Consider the following 26,281-nt stretch of genomic DNA (forward strand, 5'->3'; position numbering starts at 1 on the left):
GATTTTGTTGTTTTTCCTGGAATTCTTTCAAAAGTTCTATGAAAAATAAAAACAGCTGTACCTGTTTGTTGAGTGTGCAATCGAATGTCACATAATTTTTTTTTCTCAGAGCCACAAGTGATCTTTTTGCCCCTGAATTTAAAGAAAAATCATATAAGTTTAAAGAGTGATCAAAGGGGGCTTAAAAATAGGTGGGCAGATTGTTTGAGGCTTTTTTTTTCCCCAAGCTAGCAAAAAAGTCAAGTCAACAAGCATTTAAGGGCTTCTTAGTGTGCTAGCCACTGTGTTAAGCACTGAGGACAAAAATACAAGCAAAAAGACAGTCATTACCTTCAAAGGCACTTACATCCTAAAAAGGGAAGAGGGCCAGGACAAGGGAGCCGAAAAGTTCCCTTGGAAACCTCGAGGGGCTACTGTAGTGAAGGCCAGTGAATGAAGGAAGAACTCACCTATGGGAGAGTGGGGCCACAGAGCTAGAAGGCAAAAATACTGTTATCCATCCCAATTAAGTACAACATAACCTACATTTATATTACCGATTCAGCCATCTCAATTAGTGTAATTTTCCCCTTGGCTTAAACTGTCTACTTTTGATGTGTTTAGGTGTTTAAGAAATATTTATTTATTTTGGTTTAGGGATTATTTAGTACTGATTTCCAAATGTAAGGTGCTTACATCTAGCAAGAAAAGCTCATAGAAAATAAACATCTATCCCAAGTATGCCATGCAATTATTTCAGAAGGGGAGCCCACAATTTTATATACTTGGCTTGAGTACATAATTAGCTAGTTACAATGCTTAAGTCTCAAATGCTTTCTGGAATGTGTTCTGTATGTAGGAATGTAGAATAGCTTTTGAGTAAGTAAAATTCTTAAAGGTAAGAATGTACAAGGCAAATTAAAAAATGTGACCTCTCATATAAGTATTAAATCCTTCCTAGTTTAAATCATTATTTTGTTTATTCTTTTAAATGTTTAAGAGTACAAAATGGTTACCCTTGCAGTAATAAGTGAGAATATTTAAAGGAGTAAGTAACCTTTCATATTTATTGATTATACTTTGAGATGAGAGAAAGGCTAGAGCTCTGATCTACCAAGTAGCCATGTAGCACACACAGGCAAAAGCATCAACAGTGTCATCGATGAAGTTCACAATCTGTTCTTTTTTGTACCTCCATTTTCCTTTAAAGTTTTTGGTGTTCCTAAGGATGCTGTATTACATGAAATGAACTTGGCAAAAGATCCCACAGTACTTCTACTTACTTGATACATTGAGTACTAAAAAAAAATCCGTTGGTTAGACTGACATCTGCCAAAACATGACTGCTAAATGGCCAAGTAAATCTTGGCTTGAGGTACTGACCTCAAGCTTGTACATGTCTGTCTATCAGTACTAAGCCTCATTTGTCCTATTACCATGTATATACATATACACGCATTTATTAAATGCTTATACACAGTGCTAGGTGCTTGGGTATACAAATATAAAAATCTCAGCCCTTTAAGAGCTCACGTCCTAATGAGCAAGACAATACATGTAAAACGATAAGAGAGCAGTTGCCCAAGGATGTACTGGTCTCCAGTTGACTGGATAGGTTCTTTCTAGAACTTAGGGAAGAAAAGGGAAATGTGGAGGAGAAAGAAGGTAATAGAAACCACTTGAGTATGGTTATCAAAGCAGTGTGGAAATTTGGGTATGGTATTCTTTGAAAAACATACATGGTATCTTCACAGTTTACGCTAATTGGTCAGCAGGCATTACCTGCAGGCCTAACCACAGAGACTTGAGACTGTTTGACTTGAAAAATTTTGGAGTAAACAACTGGACCACACAGAAGTCTGATTTTGAAACTCGAAAAACAAAGAATCCCTGAACTACATAGATTTGTTTAAAATAAAATACGTATTAATCTTAAAATGTAACAAAGGTAACAAAAGAACCAGTATACACTGACCATCTAAGAGCAAAAAAAGGAAGGAGAATGGACAAACTAAAATGTTACATTTTATGTGTTAAGATTATAGTTAAAAAGTAAGTTTAACTAGTTACATTCACTATTTTTTCTCTAAAAAATTAAATTTGTAAGAGTTACAGTGTTTCCTTTTTCAGATATTTACACAACAGCCTCTTGTCCCTAGAGTTGCTCCTGCAATCTCATACTTAGGTATACCCTGGCCCTGAAATCACTACAAGTTTTGATCCAGGGTTTCCTACCCTTGTATTGCTATCTGGTTATCAGCCCATTGCATTGTTTTGGGTGAAAAACCTAACCTTGGGAAACAGTTTAGAAGATCAGTGCCGGGTATACTTGTACCAATAGATGTTTATTGACCAATTATGCTGGACCTCCAGCATGGCCCAAAGGCTCCAGATCAGCAGCCACCTTGCCCTGGCTCTGTTCTCATGCAGGCTCTTACTTGGATTCCCCACGCACCCGTCTTAGCAAGGGCTGACTAGGAAGTTCTTTTTCCAGCATCAACCTGCTATTGTACAGTAATAAAAACAGCATTTTAAGGATCAAAAAGCACTTAGCACTGTCATCCATTACGTGCCAGTCCCTGGGCTAATCCCTTTGATCTTCACTGTTAGCTGTGTAGGTGTAATTATCACCCTCATTTTACAGATGAGAGGGGCAAAAAGATTAGGTGACTTGCTCAGGGTCACACTGCTAATGAGTATCTGAGGCCACATTTGAACACGGGTCTAAACTGACCACAAGCCTAGCTGTCTATACACTACAGCAGAAGAGCCAATGTGATTTCATCAGGGCAGGGAGATGAGGTCCCCGTGTGAGCCTACAGAAAATCCCGTAAAATCATACTGCCTGCCGGATGAGGCACCAAAGGGATGAGGGCGGTGGTGACCAAAAGTGCCATCGAAAGCGGTACAGAGGACGAAGGGTACGTGGCCATAGGAAACAGGTACCAGAAGGGTCGGGCTCTGCAGCAGCCACGCTGCGCACAACATCCGGGTCCTCGTTCACTGCCCGTGCCCCCGGCTCTGCCCTCGGACTGCAGGCGGAAGGGCGCGTATTCCAGGGCTCGGGTAAAGGCCGAGAGGGATTACCTGCGTTTGGCTACCTGAGCAGAGGTTGGGGTCACTCCCCCTCCCGCCCCCCGCATTGTCCCCAAAAGGATAAATTTATGCAGAAGCCTTGCCATAAAAGTAGGCCGCCTGAACTAAACTGCGCAGTCCCTTACTCTAAGAGCAGACAAAGCACGGCAGAACCCGGGGCTGCCATTGGCCTTGCCCAGACCAAAGAGTTGTTACTCCCTGATTGGTGCTTTCCTTCGCGCACGCTGGCCAATCCTCACAAGCAACACCGTTTCTTTCGCCCGCCCTCCCGGCAGCCATGTTAGTTGAAGCGGCCACTATCTTTCCGCGGGGCCGCGCATCCTCTAGAATCGAGAGCGCGCATCGTTTTTTTTGACCTCTTAAAGGAAACCAGTTCGAGGAATGCTCTGTGGCTCCCTCTAATGGGTGGTCCGCACGTGCCGTGATGTCATCAATCACCCGGTGCCTACGCTGAATCCCGGAGGCGGGAGGGAAGGAGAGGGACTCCCTTGGGCCAACTGTTAGAAAAGGGGGGGGATGGGAAGGGACAGGCCCCAATGAGCCCCCAGGTGTCCTTAGGGACCCCCGGGCCTTTGCTCTGGGCTTCGAGGCGAGGACTTTGGTCCTTCAAGGGTTCCCGTAGCACGGCGCGCGGCGTCCCGGGTTACGGCGCCCCGGTAACGGGCACGCCCCCTGCGGGGAGCCGCCCCCTGCTGGCCCAGAGTTAGCTTAGCTCAAACTTCGGCGGGCAAGTAAGTAGCAACATCCCGGAGCCATGGACGCTTCCAGTCGAGCGACGGTGCTCGCCTCGTTCAGTTTCCAGGCCCCACTGGAATCCCGCTCCAGGTCGCCACGCTTCGACTTCTACGAACAGGAGCGCGCCGGCGAGACCACGGAGGAGGAAACGACTGAGGAGGAGGTAGGGGGCTCCGGGCAGGGGCGGAGGGCGGAGACCCCGCACAGACCCCTGGCCCTGACCCTGGCTTTTGGCCGGTCTCCGTAGTCCTCCTTCAGCCCCCCGAAGTGCTTCTCAGTAGGAGGAGGAAGGTGGACTAATGGTCTCCGTGCTGACCCGCGCCCCCCACACGCCATCTCCCGACTCCGTGCTTTTGGCCTGGCTGTGCCCCATGCCTGACCTGCTCTCCCTCCTTATCTTCGTTTCCTGGCTTTCTAAAAGATTCAGCTCAAAGCTCGCCTTGTTAAAGAAGCCTTTCCTCAGTCCTTCCCTCCGAAATTACCCCCCTCTGCCATTTATTTATGCTAAATGTATCTTGTGCGGATATAGTTGTTAATTCCCCCGTTGGATTGTGAGCTCCTCGAGGGCAGGAGCAGTTTTTGCCTTTCTTTGTACATTCGGTGCTTAATAAGCGTGTATTGCCCCACCATTAGAATGTGTGTACTTTGAAGTCAGGGACTCCTCTTTTAATCCTCCTGCTTTTCAAAGTGCCTGGCATATAGTAAGCACTTAATAAATGCTTGTTGACTGGCAAGCAGTAGGTGATGGCTTTTCAAAAAAAAAATCCTGGTACATTTAGATGCAGTGTCTTAATCTTATTTTAGGGAGTACAAATTACTGGTTTATTTGACTTCAGTACCTCTCTGATATACTGGAATCGGCTGTTTCAGCTGTACCCCTTTCATACTTGATTTTGAAGGGCCTTAGTAATTGAAAGCCTGCAGAAAATAAATAAAGAGTTCTCTGACGGTGCCTCTAGTCTGCTGTGTAGTGAGAGTTGTGTAAATTAATGTACTATAGGCAGGCTACTAATAGTAGGGTCTTATTTAGCAAAATAAATGCAAAGGAAAGCAAGTTGGATATTTATTATGGAAAATACCAAGAGCTTGATCTAAAAAGTGGATGGAAAAAATGAACAAAGAATCGTTGAATTAATTAATGTGTCATATGGTTTTCTTGGATCTCTCACTTGTGTGCCTAAAATTGAGTTTTTGGTCAAGAAGGTCACAGAATCATAGACCTAGAACTGGGAGGGATCTAGAGGGCCATAGATGGATGGATGAAAAAATATTAAGTGTCAACTGTGAGGCAAGCACTGTGCTAATCCCTTAGGAGACGTAGAAAAGGCTATACAGCCTCTCCTCTCTGAGATCTCCTACTTTAATTAGGGGAGGTGATGTAGAAAGTTCAGCTGCAGGGCAGATGGAAAAGACCAAAGCCCTAAATGGACTGGGAGGTGGGAGCAGACAGCATGACCCAAGGTTATGTCTTTAGGTCAGATGACAGAGCTTCAATTTGGCAGGGCAAGGATGAAGTAGCAGGGAGGGTAGTAAGGCCTGGTGGACCTCACCTCTCACAGGAAAGAATAGTTGGTGACCTCCATGTCATCCAAGCCATGTGAGTCAGCAGGCAGGCAGTCTGTGTGGGTCCCGGGCCACTGCAGCAGGATGGGAGCAGAGGTGGAAGACAAGGGGAGAAGCCCACCCTGACCACTTTGGTTTTTGAGGGGAAGGGCACTGTTTGCTCCTTGTTTTCCCCTTCTATTTCAGAAACCGTCTAGGAACTCATTTGGCAGAAGATGGTGGAGAGGCCTCTCCTTGTCATTTCACAGATGAAGAAATATGAGATTCATTGAGACAGAGACTTGCCCAAGGTCACACAGGTAGTAATCACTGGAGGCAGGATTTGGACCCAAGGCTTCTCATTCCAGAGCCAGGGTCTTTTCTGCTGCATTGTGCTCAGATTTCAGTGTCTTATGTATCTGGGACACCTGGCTACTGGCTGATGAGCAAAGACTTCTCTTTATTCCTTTCACATAAACTACTGAACAGGTGTCCAGCTAAAACGTCCAGCTAAAAGCCATCAATCTACTTGTATAAATCTCTACTCGCAGCTTAGAATTCATTCATGCCATATGTCTGAAGCTTTTCATTTACCAAAAAACAAAATAGTTTAGCAAATCTAAATCTGAAGACAGTTAATAATAGATAGGTCTCATATATTACAGTTCAGTTTGCTTAATTTTAATCTCACTAATTTTTTTTTAGAATTGCAATGTACAAAGGGCAAAACTGAGTTAAGAGGGCACTACAAGTGGTTTAGGAACATAGTATGGTGTAGAAGCAAAAACCCTGGGTGGGGGAGCCAGGAGACCTGAATTCAAATGCCATTTCCACCTCTAAGTAGCTGTGTGACCTTGGGTAAATCATTTAAACTGTCTAGGGCTCTGTTTCCTCAATTGTATAGTGATACTGGACCAGATGACCTCTCTCAGCTTCTAATCCTTCTAAATACTAAAGGGGGTGACCTGGGGATTTGGGGTAGGCTGTAGCCAGCCAGTGGGTAGTGTATGCCTGGAGAAGGAACACTAAAGAGAGTAGAGGAGTTAGCAGGGTGGCATGTTGACTATCACAGGAACATGGAACTAGGGCTGAGACGGACCTCTGAAACCACCCCCACCATTTTACAGTTGAAGAGAGTGGTCAGAAATGTATTTAATCCTACATGCCTGCTATGTGCTAGACATAGTGCTGGGCCCCAGGGATACAAAGACTGAACAGTCTGTCCCCAGGGAGCTTAAATTCTATAGTAGGATACACATGTACACATTGAAGGAGATGTATAATATATACAAAGTAAATACAAAGTGATATTGCTGGGGAAGGTCAGGAAAGACATTTCCAAAAGAAACTAGGGATTCTAAGAGATGGAGGTTAGAGGGGAGGGCGCTTGAGGCATGAAGGGACAGCCTGTAAATCCCTTTGGCAACTAGATGGGATTAGAGAGGGGAAAGACTTGAAACAGGGAGGCCAATTAGGAGACCATTGGAATAGGCCAGGCAAGAGGCAATGAAATTGTGGCCCAGGACAGTGGCAATGTGAGCGGAGAGGAGGGGCTGCTTCAGAGAGATAATTGACAACATTTGCCAATCAATTAGAAAGAGGCAGAGGGAGTTAGTGGCTGCAAGGTTTTAAACCTGGGTGACAAAAGATGGCAGTACCCTTAACAGAACTAAAGAAATTAGGAGGAAAGGAGGGCCTGCCTCCTCACCGCGTCTCCAAGCTTTTGAAGGAAATCAAGAGCTAGGCCATTTCTGACCGCCAGTCATTTTACTCCACTCTAATTAACCTTTTTCTGTACCCTCGTAGCTGAGGCTCCAAAACTACTCCTCCCCTTAAGCTCCCAAATCCACCCCTTTTGTCCTCACTCTCAGCAAGAATTTAAGCACCTGCCAGGTACTATGCTAGGCTTGGGGGTTGCAGAGATAAAATTCTTTACCCTCAAGGAGCTTACATGTACATATATGAGTATGTACAAAACAAATAGAAAGTTCTTGAATGATCTTTGGGAAGGACCTCAGAATCACATAGTCCAGTCCATACCTGAACTAGAATCTTTCTTCAGCATCTCTAACAAGTGTTTGAACAGCCTCTACAGGAGCTCCCGACATTTTTTGGTCCCTATATCCCTTGGTTTTCAGGCCTTTTCCCAGCCTATTCAATATTCAAGATCAGTAGACAGGTAAGTAGAATAAGCTTTTGGTAAGTGCTTACTGTGTGCCCAGTGTTACACCAAGGGCTAAGAGGACCCAAAAGAGAAAACAAAGCAAAACCACAGGTCCCTGCTTTTCGAGGAGCTTCAATTCCAATAGGGGAAGACAAAACATGAAGGGGAGTTGGAAAAGAGGGAAGGGGAAGAAGGAAAATGAACTGACAGGGGGTCAGACAACTGGAGTGGTGGGAACAACCTGGAGGGGTGAGAGAGAGAGAGCGGCATGGTTTGGCCTCATAATAGGACAGTTCCAGGCCAGGTCTCACCAATCATTGAGTCAGCGTCAGGATGGAGTGTTCCCCAAGGGACCAGGCAGACTGTGTGGAATCGCCACAGACCAGAGTGGTGGAAAAGAAATCTATTGTTTATCATGCATATTCACATATAAAGAAAAAAAGCTACTTAATTTAATTAGGGTAATAGAGTTATTTACCAACTATGTGCTGTATGCCCTTGACAAGCTTTTTGTATCCAAAGTAGTACACGCACCCCAGATTTGGGAACCCCTCTTCTATGGGAAGACCTCTAATAAGGGGAAGCTCAGTACGTTCGAAGATAGCCCATTCCACTTTTGGGCAGCTCTAATTCTTAAGACTCCTGCCCCTCTTTTATGGCTTAATTGGAGAAGGGCAGTCCTTGAGAAGGCAGAGCTGCTCTCACTACTTCAAGGGTCAACTGAACAAGAATATTTTACATTCACTGCTCAACCCTTTGTTATCTGGCTTCTGTTCCCACCAAGGTTAGTAATCATCCTCCTTGAAAAGTGCTGTGCTACGGAGGAAAGACTGCTGGATCTGGAGTTAGATGACTTGGGTTCCAATTCCAGCTCTGCCATTTACTTGTCGTTTGACCTTGGGCAGGTCATTTAATCTCTCTGGGCCTCACTTTCTTCATCTGTAAAATGAGAGGATTGTATTAGATGGCTTCTTAGGTCCACTCTAGTTCTAAACACTACAGTCCTATAAACTTTCTGAGACATTTTATTGGAACACAAAAAGAAACGTATGTGAAACTGAATTTCTATTCCATGTTGCTTGATTTTTTTTAAAGTATATAATAAATTCAACTCAGTACTTTCAAAACTGCCCTGCTTGTGTTTCCTTCTGGACTTTCTGTATTCCTCTGAACTTTTAAAAATATTTCAATGGTTCCTCCTTTTTTTCTCTTTCTTTTCTTCTATTCTTCCTTCCTTCCTTTCTTTTTTTCCATCACCATCAGTACTCCCCAACCCCACCTCAATTGAAAACAGGAGAGAGGGAAACTTGTAGCAAATAAGCGTAATGGAACCAAAACAAATACATACAGTGACCATCCTGAAAATTCTATTTCTTCGTCATCTTGAATCCATCACCTCCCTGTCAATAGCTAGGTAACGTGCTTCATCGTAAGTTCTCTGGAGGTATGATTGGTTATTGCTTGAGTCTTTTTGAGTTCTCTTTCTTTACAGTGTTTTTATCATTATGTACATTGTTCTGGTTCTCTTCACTTTTGTGCTTGTGATTATTCCCTCTTTGTTATTATCATAATTAACTAATTCCTACTTATTCCGTTCCTACGTATTTCCCTCTTGTATTTGATATATTTCTATACCAAACTCTGCATGTGTTTTCAGCCCTCCTTTGTCCACTTGAGATAAGAGTGAAGTTAATCTGATGCCCACTCTCATCACCATTCTCTATGTGTGTATACTCTTTTTCTCACACACCCCAATTATCAGAAATAGTAAGTTCCGTTCCCTTCTTTCTTTCTACACTAGCGTATCCCTTCTCCGTCCTTTTCTTTCCCCTGCTAAAACCGTCAAAACAGAACTAATCCAACCTCCAGGACCTCTGTTTGTTGTTTGTTTGTTTTTTATTAAAGTCTCTAAATACCCTTTGAAGATATTAAAGTTTTGAAGGGACACTTGTTTCTTTTCTCCCTATTAGAATGTTAGCCCTTCATCATCTTATAGATAATGATGATGATGATCTTTCAATTCCTCAAATAAATTTACCTTTCTAGGTTTCTTTTGACTGTTTGTGTTTGCATTTCAAAGCCCTTCTCAACTCTGGTCTTTTCATCAAGAATGCTTAAAAGCCTTCTATTCAATCAAAGATCTATTTTCCCCCCTATAGGATTATTAATATCAGGTTAGGGTGAATTATTCGTGGCTGTAAATTTATCTCTTTTGCCTTTTGGAATATTGTATTCCAAGATCTCTGACTTATAGTGGTATTTACCAGGTTTTATGTGAACCTGACTATGGCTTCTAGGCTCTTGAACTCTTTCTGGCTGCTTACAGTATTTCTTTGACCTGGAAGCCCTGGATTTTGGTTATGACATTTCTGGAACTTTTAATTTGGGGGCTTATTTCAGGAAGCGACTTATTTCAGAGGGGTCTGTTTTTACTTTGCCCTTTGATTCTGATGAGATCTAGGCGGGATTTCTGTATGATTTCTTGGAATAGAGAATCCAAGATTTTATTAAATCATAGTTTTCAGAGAATGTGATAATCCTTAAATTTATCTCTTTTTATCCTTTTTTCCTAGATCATATACTATTAATATCAGCTTTCCTACATTTTCTTGTTTTTTCAGTCTTTTGTTCTAATATTCTTGCTATCTCGTGGAGTCATTCATTTCTATTTGTTGTCATTCATTTGTGTCTGACTCTTCATGACCCCGTGGACTATAGCATGCCACGCCCTTCTATCTTCCACTATCTCCTGAATTCTGTCCAAGTTCATGTTTGTTGTTTCCATGATAGTCTATACTTCTCATCCTCTGCTGTCCCCTTTTTCTTTTTCCTTCAGTCTTTCGTAACACTAGGGTCTTTTCCAATGAGTCCCATCTTCTCATTATGTGGCCAAGTATTTAAGCTTCAGCTTCAGTATTTGACCTTCCAGTGAATAGCCTGAATCAGTTTCTTTATGTATTGACTAATTTGATGTACTTGCTGTCCAAGGGATTCTCAAACATCTTCTCTAGCACCTCAAAAGTATCATTTCTGCTGTGTTCAGCTTTCCTTATAATTGAACTGTCACAACCGTACATTGCTACTGGAAGAACAATAGTTTTATCTATACAGACCTTCATTGGCAAGATGATGTCTCTGCTTTTTAGTCTAGATTTGCTATAGTTTTCCTTCCAAGGAGCAAGCATCTTTTAATTTCATTGCTACAGTAGCCATCTACAGTGATCTTTGATTCCAATAATGTAAAACCTGACACTGCTTCCATTTCTTCTCTTTCTATTTGGCAGGAAATGATGGGACCACTTAACAAGATCTTAGGGTTTTTTTTTTTTTATGTTAAACTTCAAGCCAGCTTTAATACTCTCTTCTTTCATCCTTATCAAGAGGCTTCTTAATTCCTCTTCACTTTCTGACATCAGAGTGATATCATTTGCATATCTGAAATTGTTGATATTTCTCCCAGCAACTTTAATTCCAGCTTTTGACTTATTCAGCCTGGCATTTCACATGATGTACTCTGCAGGTAAGTTAAATAAATAAGATAACAGTATACAGCCTTGTCATACTTCTTTTTTAATCTTAAACCAATCAGTTGTTCCATGTTCAGTTCTAACTGTTGCTTCTTGGCCCACGTACAGGTTCCTTAGGAGACAAGTAAGATGATCTGGTACTCCCATCTCTTTGAGGACTTGCCCTATTTGTTGTAATCCACACAATCAAAGGCTTTAGTGTAGCCAATGAAGCAGAAATAGATGTGGTTTTTTTTTCTGGAACTCTCTTGCTTTTCCCATGATCCAACAAATGTTGGCGATTTGGTCTCTGGTTCCTCTGCCTCTTTGAAAGCCAACCTGCTCTTCTGGTAATTCTTGATTCACATATTGCTGAAGCCTAGCTTGAAGAATCTTAAGCATATCCTTGCTAGCATGTGAAATGAGCAGAATTATTTGGTAATTTAATTTCTTTTTAGTCTGTTCTGATTGTCAGGGTGTCCATTACTTGGCTGAAGGTAAATTAATCTTCCATTTCTTTCCTCCAAAGCTTTTATTTTATTTTGTTGTCTCATGCTTCATTTCTTCAGGATATTTATGTAATCCTTGTGGGAAATCCTTTTTTTTTTTTGAATCTATACTTATAGTTGTTTGTAGATTGAATTTTTGTGTTATCTCTGGATCTGTTATAATGCTTTATAGTGGTCTGTACCATCAGTTTACTCATCTTACCCTCCCTAGTTCCTAAATTGAGGCTTTGTGCCAGATATTACCCATAGTTGCATTTTTGGGTGGGGTGGTTGACCCTGCTTGGTCTCAACCTGGGTCTCCTGGATTCCTGCACTAATTTCTACCTGCTGGGGTCAGGTCCCTTTCTTCTTACCAAATCATTGGGGTTCAGGTCCCTGTATAGCATCTCAATACAGAGTGTTAGGAACTGGGAACCTGTTGGTCTGAGGTAGCCTGGTCTACTAACTGCTGCAAAGAGTTCCTGCCACTCCCATTGACTTCTAGGGTCTCCGATGTGGGTTTCTCACCTCTTCTGTGACTTTCTTGGGGCAGCCCTTCACTCTTGCTACTTCAAAATTTAAAGGCTGGCAGACCAAATCTATCTTTGACCATTGTCTGGTTGCTAGAAAGCCACTACCATGTTTGCCTGCCTGGGTGATGGTTTACCTTTCCTATGGCCTGTGGGTTTCTGGCTGACTTTTGTGCTGTTCTGAGATGAATGAAGTCACCTACTATAGTTTCTCTTTGAATTTCTTGATAATTATCTGGTCAGATATTATTTTCATGTTTTTGCTAGAGTATATGTATGGGAGCTAGGCTGCCTGCCTCAGCTCAGGCAGCCATCTGGCTGGAAATCTCTGTACCAGCTTTGTCCCCTCCTTGACATTTCTGCTGCAACCACCTCTTCTTATATTGTATGTAGTAACTTTCTAATATTTACCTGCAGTCTATTCCTTCTCCAACCTATACTCCACTCCACTGTCATAATAATTTTGGTAACACATCTTTAAGATAACGTTACTCTTTCGCTCTAGAACCTCTGGTGTACTCTCTTTGCCTGGGAAATAAAATTGGCTTTGTGGGAGCATGTTAATTCCCAACCAGGTCCTCCACAGTCTGGCCCCAGCTTACTTGTCCAGTATTATTTCATGTTATTCTCCTTTATGTATTTCCTCTTCCAGCTAAATTAAACTATTCCCCCTCGTTCATCTTCTCCTCCTCCCCCATTTCTCTACCTTTGCTCATGGCCTTCTCTATGCCTGGAACAGACCCCACTGTACACCCAACTCCAGTGTCATCTTCCTCATGAAGCCTTCCCTACTAACGCCATAAAAAGGCTCCCTACTCAGATTTCTGTAGCATGTACCTGGCTGTCTTCTACTGAAGGTATTCATGCACTTATCTTTTTCCCACGTTAGATTGTAAACTTCTTGAGAGCACAGCTCTCGTATTACTGTCCCTTATGCTGTGCTTTGTAAGAATGGTATCAAACTCCAGTAGAAACCATTAAACCATACAAAAGGATCCCTGTGGCTGCTTATTGACCTCAAAAGCCATATGTTAACATTATCTGTATATTTGTATTTATTTTGTTAAATATTTCCCATTTACATTTACTCTGGTTCTTAAGCCTTGGGTTTTATAACTCTGCGTTATAATAATAGTAGGTGCTTAATAAATGTCTGTGGAATTGAGGTGGGCCCTGGACCTTAATTTTTTACATAATTGTGTAGAAATGATTTTCTGGGTCTCTGAATATTTAATTATCTATTACATTTATAAAATGTAATAAACTCATGTTTAGTACTTCTCAGAGTACTGATCTGAGGAGTAACTAATAAAGATTAAATACAAACTATTCCAGACGTTGTATAGAAATGTTGTTTTGCCCAGAATTGTTTCATACATCATAAGAAAAGCCGCACTATCATACCCCCTTCCCCAACTGCCTAGAATGTCAGACAGTACCTTGAGCTACTCCTTCATGTGCAGAGAGATTGATGCCCTTGAGCATCACTTTCCTTACTGTTGATGTTATTTACTGTATGTGTATAAACATCCCTATATTCTGTTAATTTCTTAACTAAAACTAAATTACTGTGGCTGCCAGTAATACCGAGAAAAGGAAGAGTGATTCCAGTGTCACGTTTGTTGCAAACTAGAAAACATTGAAGTTTGGAGCTAAACACTCAAAATCAAATCATACTTATGAAGTCAGACTCATTAAAGTCTTTATTTAGGTTTTATAGTTTGTATTTAATATTTACTATTATCATAGAAAGTACATAGCCTCAAGATTTTGCGGCAAGACTTTTATACTCTAAATTTTAGGGAGGGAACTAACAGAGCCTTCTAATGTTTAGTGAATCAGAGACTTAGACACAGAAAGAATCGCGTCTTTCTCAGAACCAGTGAATGGCACCAGATGAAATACGTGTTATGCGTTACTTTAAACAGGCATATCTGATAGTGCTGTGAATTTTCCTTAAGGCAAAGAGGTATTCTGGTCACAAGGAGAATGATTTTGGTCTGTGATTCCATGGGAGGGAAAAGTGTGCATTCTAAGCCACATTTTATAATTTGTGATAATGAAAATTAAATCATTTTAATGAAATTTGATATAAAAGTAATCTAAAGTTACAGTTTCAGTGAGCTCTGTGTTGGGGTAACCATTTGATATTAGGTAGTTAGCCTACGATTAGTAGTTCAAAAACCTTTCCAAAGCATGAGAGATACTTCTTGTATATGCAGAATGTCTTCATTGTTTCTAGTATTGCCTAGCAGAATCAATCAAGGACATAATATATTTAAATTACTCCTTTCCCTCTATTTATAATTTCTAATTACTGATTAATAATCTGTGCTGAAAGGATTTATGCTTTAAATGGGTCAAACCAGTCCACTTAAGATTATTCCTCTAATGCAGAGGTTCTTAATCTGGGGCCTGTGAACTAAAAAAAAAAAATTAATGATTGTGTTTCAGTGTAATTGGTTTCCTTTGTTTTTCTGTGCATTTTTTTTTGAACATTCTGAGAAAGGGTCCAGAGGCTTCACCAGACTACCAAAGGAGATAATGACCAAAAAAAAAATGGTTAAGAACCCCTGCTCTTATCTAAAGGCTATATTTAAAGCAACCAATAAATAATTTTAAAACTAAGGGGAAATGGACCTAATTTAAGGTCTTGAAAAAATAAAGCCAAGAAAATTTTTTTCTTTCTTCTGGTACTATGCAGTAAATTAAAATATATGGTATAGTTATTAGAATTTTTTGTAAACATTAGGCCATCCACTTGTTATGTAAGGTAAAATATTATAAGATGTGATTATTTGTAAAGTTGGTTCTTATGTTAATAATATTCATCTAAAGTTTCAAAACCAAATGAATATGACATATAACTCAGAAAATAAGGAAAAAGATGAGTGGAGAACACTGAATGCAGGAGCCTAACCTATTAAACTGTCAACTCAAAAAAAATAGACAAAATTAAGGACTTTGCTTCTATTACTGTCTCTTAGAGATGTTTTACCAAGACAAAACAGCTTCTAAGTGAATAGACTGAAGAGACCAGAAGCAAATTCAGCCAACAAAAGAGAAGAGAGACTTAGTGGCCGCTAGCAGCACTGGTTTAGGGAAGCTTCATTAAAGAAAAAGAACCTTTAGAAAGCTTGGAATGACATCTAGCCAAGCCTGATCAACCTAAGAGCATTGTAAATGAAACTAGGAGGGGGAAGTCAGCCAACGGACTCCAAATGGAATGGATTTGTATTCTTCTCTCCTCTGTATCTTAGTTATTTTGTGTATGTGCTTTTTCCTGCCCATCAGATTATAAACTCCTTAAAGTCCTGGTTATGTCACGTATTATAACTACCTTTGTGTATCCCAGGGCTAAACAGTGCTTTGTTCACATTAGACACTTAATAAATATTTGTTGACTGAGTGAATCAGTTAATGAATAGTGGAATATTTGGAGTCTACCATCTAAATATCCAGTATGTTTATTTATAGGAGAAAATGGCAGAAGCCCTTAAGAATGTGAAGTCACTAAGAATGAACTCAACCTAACAAAATGCATGTAGAAGAAATAAATGCTGAAGGTGACTCAGTTTTTGGGATTAGTTTTCAAGAAACCAAGAAAAGGAAAAATTTTAGAGAATAGAAAAAAAAAACAAATAGAATTAGATAATTTGTTTACCAAAGAAAGGTAACAAAAGATATAAGCAACATATCTGCTTTGTCATCCATATCAAATCTTTATGAAAAAAGATAATTTAACGTACTAGATAAGATGCTGGTCTTGAGGTCAGAAGACCTCAGTTTGGATCTGTCCTCAGATACTGCCTGAGTGATCACAGACAACTCAAGCCTCAGTTTGCTCATTTGTAAAGTGCAGTACCTATTTCACAGGGTTATGAGGGACACCCTCTATAAACCTTAAAGCACTATATAAGTGAGTTGGAGTTATTGTTGTCATGCACATATGCAGGTGTCTTGATGAAGACGTGGAAAGAGAACAAGATCACTTTTTACACATGATTTTCTGCCACAGACTATATGGTTACATAGCGGCCTGTGTGGTGTGAGGAACTCCAGAGTGGGGAAGGGTGGTTTAGTGAATTGGTCTCCGTGTGTGGCAATGGCACGTTGAAACATTGTCAGGATGCTTCACATACGTTATCTCAGTTGATCCTTATAACCATCTCGAGGGTTGAGGACTATTATTATTCCCATTTTATAAGTAAGAAAGGTTACCCAGGGTCACATAACTTTTAAGTGTCAGAGGCAGAATTTTAAAAGTAATGGGTTGAGGATGACTGTTGCTGTTGTTGTTTGTCCTTCATTTTCAAAGGGGACCATAACATCAGGGAGGTGATGCCATGACTTGCAAGTGAATTGCGTTCAAGTGAGGGGGGTGCTATGCAAAGTCAGCAGCCTGACTTTCTCTGGAGCCATTTGGGCCCAGTGGCAAGAAAAAGCTCAGGATGACTGGAGATGGCCCTGGGAGAGGATGGGATAGCCAGAATTGTATGTACCTCAGAAGAGAAAAGGTGGTTAAAAATGTTGATTGCCTGAGGCATGGGACAATGGTAGGCGAACTGTCCTGTGAATCCCTCCCATTTTCCTCTTTCCATCCCCTGAGAGCTCTAGATAGTGAACATGGCCTGGTGTTTTACCCAAACCATCCACATCCTGACAGCCCCCTTTGTGTGTTTCACAGAGGTCAGTCATGTAAGATCAGGTCCTAGCCACCTGCTTAGATTCCTCAGGATCCATGGCAGACTTTGTTTTATAACTAGTGTATGAAGTGCTAGTGGATTTGTTTGTATAGCTTGGAGTTTGACCGGTCACATTTCCAGCATCAACTGGTTTACCCCTCCCTAGGCAACCCGATCACTCCCTTCTCCCAGGGGCTTACTAGAGTAGTGCTGGACATAATGCAGATGCTTGATCAACACTAGCCCTCTGAATCTCAGGACTCCCGAACTCCAAAGATCCACCAGCCTAGCTCCCCTGATAGCTGGGATTACAGGTGTGTACCATTGTGCCCAAACAGCCTGCATTTCTAAGTTCCAATCTTTTAAATGCTAGTATCTTTTCGGGTGAATTTATTCTAGAAAATTCACCTGTGAGAGTTGTTTCATTCCAGTTCAGGGCCCAGAATATTTTACTGTAGTTTGCTACCAACCCCTACCCTACTATAGATACCAAATAGTTTTGGAGTCTTCAGACTTCTGGCTTATCTTTGGAGCTCCTGCCCAGGGACCCACCCCAGTGGATTGGTGACCACGAGTGCAAAACAACCCACTTAGCCCACTCTATTTTCAGCAAGCTCTAAATGGTGGACTATGCTTTAGTTTCTCAACCCATCCAGCCATCTCATCATGCACCTGCCCACACATAAGCATACATCATTCCTCACTTCACTTTCCACCTCCCCAAAGCAAAACTCCCTTCCTTCATGCTGTATGCATTGTCTTCCCTTAGAAGTGTCAGCCTGACCAATTAGATGATCGGTAAAACAAGTGAGCATTAATTCGTGGTTGAGGAATTGCAGTTAGAGACAACAGGCCACCTTTTCAGACAGGGTGTCCAGGAAGGGAGGGGAGAAAGGGGATTCTTATAGGGTTTAGTTATGGCAAACAGGAGGAAGGATAGAATACGGACAGCAACCAGACTGCAGGAGGGAGCGTTGAGGTGTCCTTGCAGTTATCTCTACGCAAGAACAGGGGCAGTTAGAAACTGCTGAGGTATGTGGGAATCTTCTTGGGGGTATTAGAAACTGCAGGTCAGAGCAGAGATTTCTAGGAGATGACCTTGGCAAGGGAGGAATATTAGAAACTGCTAATCAGCACAGGGCAGGGGCCTAGAGATTCCCAAGGAGTTGACGGTAGAATGGAAGTTCCTTGAAGGCAGGAGGTCAGTTTTTAAATATTTGAGCTTAGCATAGAGCCTGGCATATAGTAAGTACTTAATGAGTTTTCACTCATTCATTATTCTGAAGTTCAACTATGCATCTCTACATTCTCCAGTGAACTCAGGCTTGTCCAAGAGGTAAAGCCTCTAAATAGCCAATTTAGGAGCCTCTAGAATGTGACCTTTTCATTCCTTGCTGCTGTTTGTCCTTCATTCTGGAAGATGACAATGACATCAGGGAGGTGACATCATGACATGCAGATGAATTGGATTTAAGTGAGGGAGGGCTATGCAGAGTCACCAGCCCAACTTTCTCCTCCGGAGCCATCTGGGTCCAGTTGCCAAATATAGTTGCCCAGGATGCAGTGGGGGACCTTGGCCTTTACAAGCTAATGTCTCTGTTTGACTGAGGCAGTGCCCATTCAGTGATTAAAGCTTAATAAAAATTGAGGCAAAAAATGACCTCTTTTTTAAAAAAAGCAATCTGGGAGGGGAAACCTCAGGGTTTCTGGCCAAAACCAAAACAATTGCTATTTACATTCATTCTGAGCCAATTAGCACCCAAACTATGATCAAGTAGGCCTTGGCCTGGGACCTGTTGTTGGCCAATCAGTGAGAGCCAGAGTGATTTGGGGTTAAGGCTGGTCTTTAAGAAAAAAAAAAAGAAGAAAAAAATTTCAGAGATTGAAATTTACATTCCATTTGGGCACTACACCAGGCAGGTGTTTGGTTTCTCAGTCTGTCTATCTCTGTTTGTCTGTCTATCTCCCTCCGTCTCTCTCTTTTTCTCTCTCTCTCCCTCTCTTTTTTTCTCTCTCCCTGCCTCCTTCTGTCTCCTCCCTCTTCCTCTGTTTTTCTCTCTCTCTCACCCTTTCCCTCTCCCTCTCTCTTTCTCTGCCTACCTCTGTCTTCTGCCAGGTTTTGTGTTTTTTATGATGAAGTTGGTGAAATGTCAAGAGAAGCAGGCATGGCTTGTTTTTTTAGAACCCAGTATGTCTATAGCTATCATAATGTACTATATCAAAAAAGCATTTTGTCATCATGATCATCGTTAGTTTTCCAGTTCTAGACATTTAAAATGTATAAATTGCAGGAATTTCAAATTCCTTCTTAAAAGAATAGATTTTTTTTCCTCCTAGGATGATTTTGGTACTGACGTTTCTCTGGTGGATGAGCAAAGTTTTCAAGAGCATAGGAGCTATGAGGACTTAGTGAGCACTTCTGAAATCTGTGACTCCAATCAAGAGTATTACAGAAAGCTTGAAGAGCTGAAGGCAGCCCACATGAAAACGATGGCAAAATTGGAGAAACTGTATCAAAATAAATTACACTTAAAGGCAGTGCAGCCAGAGACCAAGAAGGAAGAAATGCCTGGCCCATGTTTTAGGTAAGTTTGTTTTTAATGATTCCCTCTACATTTTCTTGGATTGAATCTCAGAAATGATTTATTGTGCTGAACAAATAAATGGTTCAAAATAGCATAAGGGTATTTTTCCATCACATGTGTACGTGTTACATACACTTAATGATACACGTATAAATGTTTACTAGAAGATTGTTTTGTTTGTTTGTTTTTTAATTCATGTTCATCCAGTGGTCATAGTCTCAGTCTTCTCTCCAGCCAGTGGTATGTAGAAATATTTGCATTTCTGTCCAGTCTAGACCATCGTAATCATCTATGATAACACATCATTTTAAAGGCCTTACACAATATGTAAACTAACAGAATTGCACTCAGGGTATGGTAGAAAGCTCCCTGGATTATGAGTCAGTGTTCTTTCCCTCTATCTGACATCCCTAAAGTATCCTCAAGTTCTGGTTCCAACTCTACTACGGAGGCACTGGAGGGACATTGTTGTCTGGCAGGAAGAACACTGGGCTTGGAGTCACAAGACTTGGGGTCAGTCAGTACAGAAGACCAAGTTCTTTCAAGATTCACGTAAAAAGAACTATTTGACCCACTTACCACCAAGGTTGAATCATTGAATGGAAATAATAGAGAAAAGACAGACAGGTACTCCAGTCCTGTCAGACAGAGAGCTGCCCAAATATGCTTGATCTTAGGGTGTACAGCAGGTTTGTTCAGATTGGTGGGAAAGGGAGAGGGCTCATACATTTTAGGTCAGAGGTCAGGATTGAGTAGCCTCCCCCACCTGTTCCCTTTTATTGCCCATCCCTGGTATAGGCTCACAGAGGAATACTTGATTCATAATTTGGGTATGATCCCATGATATAGTGCCTTGAATATAGGGAGCATTAAATAGCTGTTTGTTGAACTGAATTGAATGGAGATATAAATTGGTAGCCCTGTGAAGGTAGTGGGTGATGAAATGGGGTTGACCTCATGCCTTGGGCAGCATCAGTGAGTCCTGATCACTTGTGATCACAGCTTCGATCATAATTGTATGCACTTGTACTAATTCCATATTAAGGACAAATCCAATTATACACACACACACAGAGGAATGTACACGAATACATACATGTACGCTATATGTAGAAATAGAAAGGAGTTAATTGTAGAACAGACTGGGCATGTATATAAGAGGATATATAGCTGTTTCTACAACATACTGCAAAGCAGAAAAAGCAAAGATAAGCCTTTCATCATTCCAAATGAAGACTTACTAATCATTTCTTCATTAGGCACCAGGAAATGTATCCATGGTCTAAGGACAGCGCTGTCCAAAGTATGGACCGCGGGCTGCCAGCCTGTGTTTACTATGGGCGTGGAAATTGACACAAATGCTTTAACTAAAGCATTTGTGTCGATTTCTGTGCTTGTGGTGGACGCAGGCAGGCCGCATGGGGGCGCAAGGCCCATGTTTTGGACAGCCCTGGTCTAAGGATATGACTTAGCCCCACAAGAGTCTCCAGGTTTTTAAGATGTGCTCTATTGATTACAGACTATTGTGACTGTGGGCACATCAGTCAGATAAGCATTTATGAAGTACCTACTATGTGCCAGAAACTATATTATCACTGGAGAGCTGACAGAGCATTTCACTCTGAGCCCAAATTTTTTCATTTGTAAAAAAAAGGATAACAGTTCTTAGCCTGCCTCCCTCACAGGGACATTGTGAGGAAAGGGCTTTTTAAATAAGTTCTATGAAACATGAATTATCAGTTAACTCACTTCATCTGTGACCCTCAGTTTTCCTCATCTGTAAAATGAACTGAGACAATGTGATTTTTATGATCTCTTCCACATCTATTGTAATTTCATCATCTCATACTGTTTCAGTCACATTTGACTTACTACACAATGATCTTATCACATATAAATCTATTGTGGTTTCCTGTATTTGGTCACAATGTAACACATTACTTTTTCCTTAGCTCGGTGTGGATCACCTCCTCCTATCAACCTGCCATTTTGCAAAAATCATTTTCGGAGCCTGATTTGAATCAACCTTCTTCCATTAGTGTATCAGATATGTCTGAAACTGGATTTTCCAATATAGAAAAAGAAAATATGAATGAATTAAAAATAATGACTTCTGCTAAGGAATACATCAAGAATATGTGGAATGACTTTTCCGTGAAGGACTATACTTATACTCACTCTGACAGTTCAGATTCACCAGTAGTTGAAAAGCCAGAGAAGAAACCAAAGGAGTGGGTGCCAAAGATTACAGTGCCTAAGCCCTTTCAAATGACCATCCGAGAAGACAAGAAAAAAAAAGAGTGGCTCAAATCCTGGTCAGAGATGGAGATGGCGTTTAAACTGCTGAAAAAGCAAGAAGAAGAGCTAGCTCGGAAAAAAAGGTTCCGAGCTAAGCCTGTGCCGGAGTCTGTCTTCCTCCCCCTTTATCATGAGATACTGGAGCGGAACGAAGAAAGGAAGAAGACTGTGAAGGAGAGAAGCAGAAAGATCCTTCTGGCCTCCCAAAAGCCATTTACATTTATTGCAAGGGAAGAGCAGAAGAGAGAAGCTCGCAAGGTGCAGCTGGCTGACATGCCGAAGCCTGAAAAGAGAAAGAATCAGTTTAAAGCCAAACCCGTTCCTAGGTCTACCTACAGCTCAACTCACAGCAACAGACTAAAGGAGGAGGAGTTCTTCAGAGAAATTAGGGTACACATGAGAGCACAGGAGCTCTTACAGAGCTCGTCATTGCCCAGAAACATGCAGGCTCACCAGTCACCCTCCAAGAGGAAGCCAAAGCACCCAGAGCAGGGTGAGAAGACCAGGTACAGGAACAAAGTCAAGTACCAGGTGCCCGACTTCGAAACCCTCCACACAAAGTTTCAGAAGCAGCTCTTGGAGCAAAAGAATCCCAGGCCTACCACAGTCTGTGAGCCATTTGATCTCCTAACTTTGCGGATCCCCTCCAAAAAGGAGAAAATTTTAGAAGACATTCAAGCAGATGAAGAACGATTAAAAGAAACACGCTGGCCCTATCTGTCTCCTCGAGGAAAAGTACGGTCAAGGCGCTCAAAGACCGAGTATACCCTTTGTGAATCAAGTGAATCAGAATCTCCCAAACCTACTATGTCTTCAAGAAGGAGACAGCAAGCCATCAGGTAACTCAGCACACCCATAATTCAGATGCAGGGTTCACTAATCGGTGATTGATAAATGACCACTAGTAGTCCAAGGGAAAATACTGCCCAAGGTCAATTGAAAGACATTACCCTCTGGATCAAATTGTATGTGTTAAAATTCTGTGGGTGGCACAGGGTGGGCAGGTATGAACGGGCTGTGCTTTGTGTTGGTACGAGGGCCCACTGATCCATTTGAGGATGGCAAAGTATTTTTCACAAATACATTTTCTGCCCCAGGGCTCTCCAGGGTGAAAAGGACCATAATCAAATAGCCTAATGTTCTCCTGTTTTTTAAAGTCTATTCACTTACAAAAGGAACAAATGATTAAGTTACTTGGTTTACTTTATCTCAGTCTACCACAACCTGTTTTTCTCCTTTAGTTTATCCCATGTAGATTCCTTTTTTGAAAACTATTCTCATTGGCTTAAAATGAATTCAGCCTTAGTTTATTTTGCCCTCAGGAGATCCCTTGAGGAAAAGAAAACATTAGAAGAGGACCGGAAACGGAGTCTAGCTATGCAGAGGCAAAGAATGAGAGAATTGCAAAAACTCCTGATGGCCCGAGCTCGGGCTATTGATACACATCAAAGTTTAGCTCAAATGTCTAAATCCAGAATGACAACGCTCAGGTATCATTTAAGGAATCTTGAAATTCTAGCTGAACATTTTGGTGACTAACAAGAATGTTTGTGTCTGAAGAGCAAAATATCTCCCCCAAACCAGGAGAGGAATGGAGCCTAACATTTTAAAAATAGTACGATGTTTATGAACTAAATAGTAATTTGTTTTAATCAATTACAACATGTTCCTTTAAAGAGAATTAACTTTTTAAAAAATTATCAATATTAGTATAAGGGGAATGATCTGATACTGAGGCACCTCAAGTATTTAGAAAAGTCCATGGGAAGTGGGTTAGGTTCTTTTAGCACACCAAGGGTCAGCAGAGTTGTTATTCTGAAAATAGCTTACTACGATTATCATTTCTTATTATAGGAGTTACAGAGAGTTTTTCTGTGGACACACAAATAAGTTTCTCTTTTTTGAAGGAAAGTATAGGCATCTCCCTGGGAAGAAATTCCCTCCATCAATGCAGACTGGCAACTGTTCTGCCATATAGAGTCTTTATATTGTTGCCTGGGGACACAGAGACCAAACAAGACCAAATTGCGTGCGCACACGCATGTGTGTGTGTGTGTGTGTGTGTGTAAATATATATTTTTATATTTTATCTCTATATAAATATGTATGAGTATCTAAAATACATACATATATGTGTGTATACACACACACACACACACACTCACACGCTTCTGATGGCCTATGTACAGGATGTCCCAAAAGGCTTAGTTTTAAACTTTAGTAACTGCAGAGGTATAAATGCTATACAAACTTTAAAAAACAACAATTGGAAGGTTAAGTATTTTAAAGTTTTAAAATACTGGTTTTATTCTTGTTGAAATTCAACATAACTACTACCTAGTGTTCTATATCGCTCTAGCCAGTTTTCAAACCTTGGAAAAACTTTCTTCAGCCACTACTCAGTGACTAATTTGTAATCCTAACTGTATGATCATGCAAAGAAGAAGATTTTGATGGATACATGACAGTTTTGGCATGACCTAAAAGAAAAACTACTGGAGCTTTGGCCATTCCACTGGTCTGACAAGGGATCATCTAGTAGCTGTCACATATGCAGTATTACCTAATTCCAGGGTGTCCAGTCTTGTTCACATTAAAAATTTGTTATTCAAAATTTACAAAACTAAGTAAAGATAAAAGAAATTTAATTAAATTTCAAGTGATTGTTTTTTGTAAGTTTGTAGCATTTATACTTCTGAAGTTATTAAAGCTTAAAACTACAGTGAGACCTTTAGGAACTGTGTATGTATCTCTAGACACGCATGTATGTATGTGTGCATTGTGTATATATGTATGAAGTTCTGTCACAAGAAATCTTAAACTCATTTATTTTCAGATTTGGGTACATGAGAGAAAGTATTTGTTTCTCTAACCTAAGATTCATCCCTAAAGGTTGGAATATAGAAGATAGATATGAAGCAGTGTGGCATGGGAAATAGATAGCAGGCCTTAACTTAGAATTGACCTGATTCAAGTTCCCATTCTTGAACCTTCCTGGCTTTGTGATTCTGGGCAATACACTTTCTTTAAGACTAGAACTTGAAAAACAGTGACCAATATGGATGGGGAGAAAGGGAATTCCCTCACTGGCAGCTCCCTACACCATTGAAATCACAAGTAGATAAATAGATAGATAGATAGATAGAAAGATAGATAGATAGAATAATAGATAGATAAATATATAAGGTGTCCCAAATGTCTTAGGTGACTTGTATAAAGGTGTGTGTATATAGAGGTATAGTTTGTGTGTGTATATCTGCCAGCTATTAAATGGATGGTTTGCACATTAATTAGTTAGTAGAGTGTATAGTCACCTCTTCAGGCCAGGTCCTGTTTACTCACTACCAATTAGCAGCCAGTATATGCCCAATGAATGGACTGATTCTGCCAGTACATTTTCTGTCTGACTAGAGAAAGGGAATATGGTAAGCTACTTCATACATAATCTGTTTTTAAAATTTGTCTTAGGAAAAGCTACATATTATTCTGTGTAATTCTTATCTTGAGCATAACTTTTAAAAACTAAATTAATTTCTTCTTTTGTATTACTTTAATGATAGAAAGAATGAGAAGGAAAGGATGAAAGAGTACCTACAAGAACTAGAAGAAATAGAAAGGAGATTGAAGAAGAGGCCATTACTGTTTGAAAGAGTTGCTCAGGTTGTGTGGATTGGCATTTAGTTCTTTAGTTGTTTTGCTCTTATCTTTTCAACTCCCAACTTTCCCTTTTTATGAAGTGATTCTCTAAGAAGTATTTATGACAAATGCATCAGATTAACCAGATAATTTTGCTTAGAAATCTGACAACTTAGCTATGTCAGTGACAGATTTAAGCCTGTATAGAATGTGAAGTTTATTTCTGTATTAAGTATTCTTAATTTTTTTTCATGGAAGCATTTTAGTCACTGACTGAAAATAGTGGTTATTTGCATTTTTCAGAACTGACTTAATTAGATCTTAGAGTAAAGCTTTTCTTTAATTTTGAATGGTGAAAAGATTTTTAGGGGTTTCATAACTTAAAAAAACACCAAAAATCATCAGTGTGGCATCAGAGTATCAGAGTTTTTAAGTTGTAAGAACATTTTTTTCAAAACTGTAGTTTTCTTTAAATGGCATTTTCATAACAAAAAAAAATTCCTATGGTAGCTTGAGACCAAGTACTTTTCACAGCCCATAATCCCTGTTAAGTCATCATCTCATTGGCCCCCGAAGTAGGATATGTATGAGTGGTTTGGCTTTAAACAAATAACCCACCCGAAAGGGAAGAAGTAGTACTAACAACATACATTTTAAGCCACAAACTATAGAGAATTAGGATCATAAACTCAAAGATTTAGGGCTGGAAAAACTCTTAGAAAAGTCAAGCCTCCCAGTGACAGCTATATCTATCTAGAACTGTGACCACATAAGCTTAGTAATACTATAATATATGTCTTCAAGAGATAAATAGTTGGGTCTTATCAAAGAGGGGTGTGTATACTGGTCACAGTCTACTCCCGCATCCACATAGGATCATAGTGTTATAATATCTTTTCAAAAGATGCAAATGTAGGTTTTATATGCTGGTTGGAGCATAATGTCATATTATATTTTATATCATACCTCTAGGTATGGATTTTTTATGTCAGTTTTAGAATCAGACAAACAGAAAACCATGTTTTAAATTGTATGTT

At 40.5% G+C, this 26,281-nt stretch overlaps 1 protein-coding gene across 1 annotated transcript in view; it reads left to right on the forward strand.

Moving 5' to 3' along the window:
- Positions 1-3,829: 3,829 nt before the first annotated feature.
- FAM161A (FAM161 centrosomal protein A) overlaps positions 3,830-26,281 on the forward strand; it is a 28,791-nt gene continuing 6,339 nt past the window's right edge. Inside the window, exons 1-5 of the mRNA XM_036751679.1 lie at positions 3,830-3,973; positions 19,063-19,310; positions 21,263-22,447; positions 22,931-23,098; positions 25,169-25,268. Of these exons, the coding sequence (XP_036607574.1) occupies positions 3,830-3,973; positions 19,063-19,310; positions 21,263-22,447; positions 22,931-23,098; positions 25,169-25,268 (1,845 nt within the window). The remainder of the gene's footprint in view (positions 3,974-19,062; positions 19,311-21,262; positions 22,448-22,930; positions 23,099-25,168; positions 25,269-26,281) is intronic.

This window comes from Trichosurus vulpecula, chromosome 3, assembly GCF_011100635.1.
Source record: "Trichosurus vulpecula isolate mTriVul1 chromosome 3, mTriVul1.pri, whole genome shotgun sequence".
NCBI lineage: Eukaryota > Metazoa > Chordata > Mammalia > Diprotodontia > Phalangeridae > Trichosurus > Trichosurus vulpecula.